This window comes from Limulus polyphemus, unplaced genomic scaffold, assembly GCF_000517525.1.
Source record: "Limulus polyphemus unplaced genomic scaffold, Limulus_polyphemus-2.1.2 Scaffold2223, whole genome shotgun sequence".
Classification (NCBI taxonomy): domain Eukaryota; kingdom Metazoa; phylum Arthropoda; class Merostomata; order Xiphosura; family Limulidae; genus Limulus; species Limulus polyphemus.
Genome location: NW_013667833.1, coordinates 142,562 through 146,789, shown reverse-complemented (window position 1 = coordinate 146,789; position 4,228 = coordinate 142,562). Strand labels below are relative to the sequence as shown.

The 4,228-nt window shown below is 31.2% G+C and overlaps 1 protein-coding gene across 1 annotated transcript in view; it reads left to right on the top strand.

Annotated features, from left to right (window-relative positions):
• Positions 1-4,228, top strand: part of LOC106466326 (voltage-dependent calcium channel type D subunit alpha-1-like) — a 167,449-nt gene that overhangs the window by 51,364 nt on the left and 111,857 nt on the right. The window contains exons 3-4 of the mRNA XM_022394309.1: positions 2,470-2,669; positions 3,299-3,402. Of these exons, the coding sequence (XP_022250017.1) occupies positions 2,470-2,669; positions 3,299-3,402 (304 nt within the window). The remainder of the gene's footprint in view (positions 1-2,469; positions 2,670-3,298; positions 3,403-4,228) is intronic.

The window sequence follows — 4,228 nt, the reverse complement described above, 5'->3', positions numbered from 1 at the left end:
TTTCCTACAACAACTGCTGTAGTCTCTCTTCTTGTTTCTTTTCTTTCTTCTCAAACTACTGATGTAGTCTCTCTTCTTTTTTCTTTTCTTTTTCCTCCAACAACTGTTGTAATCTCTCTTCTTGTTTCTTTTCTTTTTCCTACAACAACTGCTGTAGTCTCTCTTCTTGTTTCTTTTCTTTCTTCTCAAACTACTGATGTAGTCTCTCTCTTTTTCTTTCTTTTTCCTCCAACAACTGTTGTAATCTCTCTTCTTGTTTCTTTTCTTTTTCCTACAACAACTGCTGTAGTCTCTCTTCTTGTTTCTTTTCTTTCTCCTCCAACCACTGCTGTAGTCTCTTTTCTTGTATATTTTTTCGTTCTTCCTGTTTCATTTGTTGTTCTTGTATTGCTACCATCAAATCTTCCAAGTCATAGTTTGATTTGCCACTTCTTGTTTCCATCTTTTTTTTTTCTTTTCCATCCCACACCTGACACCAGTTTGTTACGTATCTGCTTGTTTGTTTGTTTCTGGTAGAAATTCGTTTCGAGGATCTTCAGCGATACAAGTCCTTTCTTGATTAAACCATTTTATTCTTCATCGAAACAAACTTTTAGTACACAGAAGTTCCACAATCAGTATGTTTCTCGTCACTTTAAACTTAACAACTTTTATAATACACACAATTCACAATCTCGATAACTTCGCTCTCAACGAGTACAAAACACACACTTTACGGCTCACTAGCTCAAAACTAACAGATTCATAAATTACACAGAACTCAAAGTAACTACTGCTCTCTGTTCATTAACATATATCTGCTGGCTTTCACTGCCAGGCTCATATACTAACAAAGAGAGCATCTCAATCACACTCGGACTTCCCCGATCATTCCTGAAAACCAGCGTCACATGATTTCTGCTGTCGTAACACTACTATTTTGATACCTATATGAAGATACTCCTTTCTTTAACAAAGTAACTTGTTATAGCTACATTGCAATTTATGAATTATCAATATGAGCTGTTTCTTAACATTTGTTTTAGAAATTATATAGATTATACTTTGCATCCTGTCATACATTCACATGATTAGTGGCGTAAGTATGCCCTCGGAATTATTGGGGGGGGGGAGCCAAAAGGGGATCCGAATCAACCAGAATCATAACTACAATTATAGTGAAATAAATGTAGGGAGTCCAATTACTTTTTTATGTGTTTGGGAGGGGGGGACATCTTTTGTAGTTATGCCTCTTCACATGATGAACGTTATTGACTAAGAAGATCGGAAAGATAAACCAAATATTTTACAACAGATTTTGAAGTAAACTATCATTCAGTCAAAATGTATAATGTTAAATCATTTACCTGATAGTTCTGGAAACTATATAATCATCTTTAGTTTTCAGTGTCTAGGACTTTATTAAATCTTTATTAGAAATAACTGAAAAAAGGTATAGTTACCTAAGCTTGGATATATGTTTTTGTTTTATCATATTCTGTTATTATATTACAAAAATATTTAGGAAGGGGAGCTGAAATTTCAGTTAGTACTATGAAATATATGAAGGTTATAGTATTTGTAAAAGCTGGAAAAAACTGAAAAAATTTGTAAACTTATTTTGTTTTTGTTATTAAATGAGTAAACCATGATTGAATAATAAAGAACAGAGGAGAAATTCTCATGCTGTGATATTCTGGTATATAAACTTACCATGCATTTTCTACCTTCTTGTATAAGTATTGTGTTATTCTAAATTTATTAGTCATTCAAAGTATGTGCAGTTTTCAGATAACACATGGTCAAGAAAGTTGTTAAGTTTCTTTTGTTTTAGCTGTCTTTATTTATTTGTCATTCTATTCAATCTGTTCTACCCATGGTAGGAATTGCTGTAACGAATCATGTTGTGCAATAATGTTTACAATAGGGTCCTTCATTGGTAGATCAGGTGGTACCTGAAGGTTTTGGCCTTCCCTGTGTTTGAAAGAGAATAATCAATCACGTGGGTAGTGCTAGTTACTCTGGGTAAATCTGATGTTACCTGTGAAGTAGACAATGTTCAATTTAAAAAGTGCAGTGAACAATCTTAAAGTAGTCAGTTAAAATAGATAACAGTTCCAGTTCAGTAAAACTAGCTGTCAATCACCTAAGCATGTGTACACCCTGTTTTTGGTTATAATAAGCATTGCACATTACGTTCAGTCTTTCTTTTGCTCACTTGAAATTCAGGTATTCTGAGAAACTTAGTAGTACTCTTTGAAGGATATATTCTCATATCCTTTATTCAGCAGACCTATATAATTGTGCTGGGAATAATCAGTTTTATTTGAAGTATATTAGTGTTTATTTAGATATATGAACCTTATCTATTTTCTTCTATATAGTATTTGACTATCTGGTTAAATTTGTTCTCTGTGTTTTTTAAATGTTTTTTTTGTATAGCAAATAAATAATCCAATGTGAATCTATCTATTTTTGTTCTTATTACAGGAGAGATTGCCTTTGAAAACCCACATCCTTGTTCAGAAGGGTCAAATGGCTACCATTGTGATGCTTTCCAAAATCTCACATGTAAAGAATTCTGGGAAGGACCTAACTCTGGCATAACAAATTTTGATAATTTTGGTCTTGCCATGCTTACAGTATTCCAATGTGTGACCACTGAGGGTTGGACAAGTGTTTTATATGATGTATGCCATTTGTTTGTTTGTTTATTCTTTCCTAAAAAACGAGATTTAACAATAATTATCTTTTATCATTGTTATATGTGTTTCTAGTTAACAGTTCATCAGCATTGTTTTACTGGATTTCTTTCATGTTACATGTAAATAATTCATTTCAAGAACTATTACAATCTTAATATAAAGCTTCATATTAAGATAGTGTTTCAGCAAGTATATTTTTTTCTTGTTTGATCTACCTTCTAAGATCTAATGTTTCCATGTTATGCACGCACGCAGGGGAGGTTCAAGGGGGTTTGGCCGAACCCTATATTTTTGTGATGTAAAAAAATTATGCTTATATAGTTATCGCACAGCTGCTTATGGTATTTAACATTTTATTCATAGTTTACTTTCTTATGCATTAAGCATTATTTGGCTTGAAATAGTTGCATGCCTGCACATACATCATACAAATATAAATAACCAGCATTTAACTTACCATATGACTGAGTCCGTGTGCAAAAAGTTATTGGGAGACCCTGTTTGCTCCCTCTCCTTTTGTATACCCCTGATTTAATAAAGTATAATCAGAACTTTGAAGTAATCAATATCACATACACTACCAGTACCCTTAATGTTCCATTCACAATTTTCAGATTAATGACTCCATGGGGAACGAGTGGCCCTGGATTTATTTTGTCAGTTTGGTCATCATAGGATCATTTTTTGTGCTCAATCTTGTTTTAGGTGTTCTTAGTGGGTAAGTCAAAAGTGTTTTATAATAAATCTTCCTTCAGATTTGTTTTGCATAAGTATATAAAATGTTTTAAAATAAATTAACTGAACAACAGTGTACTTTTTCTAAGATTACTTTCATTTCTAAGGTATATGAATTTTATTTATTTACAATTTCTAAATATATTTATGGATTTTATTTATATTTTGTTTCTAAAGATGTTTTTCTTGACATTATATACTAAAACATAAGGTCTTATTCCAAAATGTTATCATTCAAAGATCACAGATGCGATCAAAGTATTTGTAATTTTTATGAATAGGATATCTTTGATTAGAAAGTTGTGAATTTTGAAAACTTCTGAGAATTGTTTCTGTAAAATTTTGATTTAAAAATCTCTTTTAAGAAATAATTTAAAGCTATTAAGAATTTATAGAATTACAGGAGAAATGAAAAATGTTATAAATGTTTTCTAATCCAAAATTAAGATGGTCATTTAAAAAATCATTACTTGCAGTGTACTCTTTATATTGTAAGCATTTAATATCTAGTGAGTAACATAATGAACTGAATAATTAATTCGAAATACAATAAAATTAACTTCCACAGTTGACAAGGTCTGATTTTGATAACGTAACATAATATTTACGGACAACAAGGGTATATCTCGGCTGTCCCATCCTCTAAACTAAACTAAAACTATGAAGTAAATACAATGAAAAAGAAATCTTAGGCCAAGCCCTTATCGTTACATTATAATTACAGAATTTATTTCCTTAGAATGAAATTCATTTGATATATTTTTTCAGAGTTTTCTAAAGAGATTCGTTTTGATATATTTTTTCAGAGT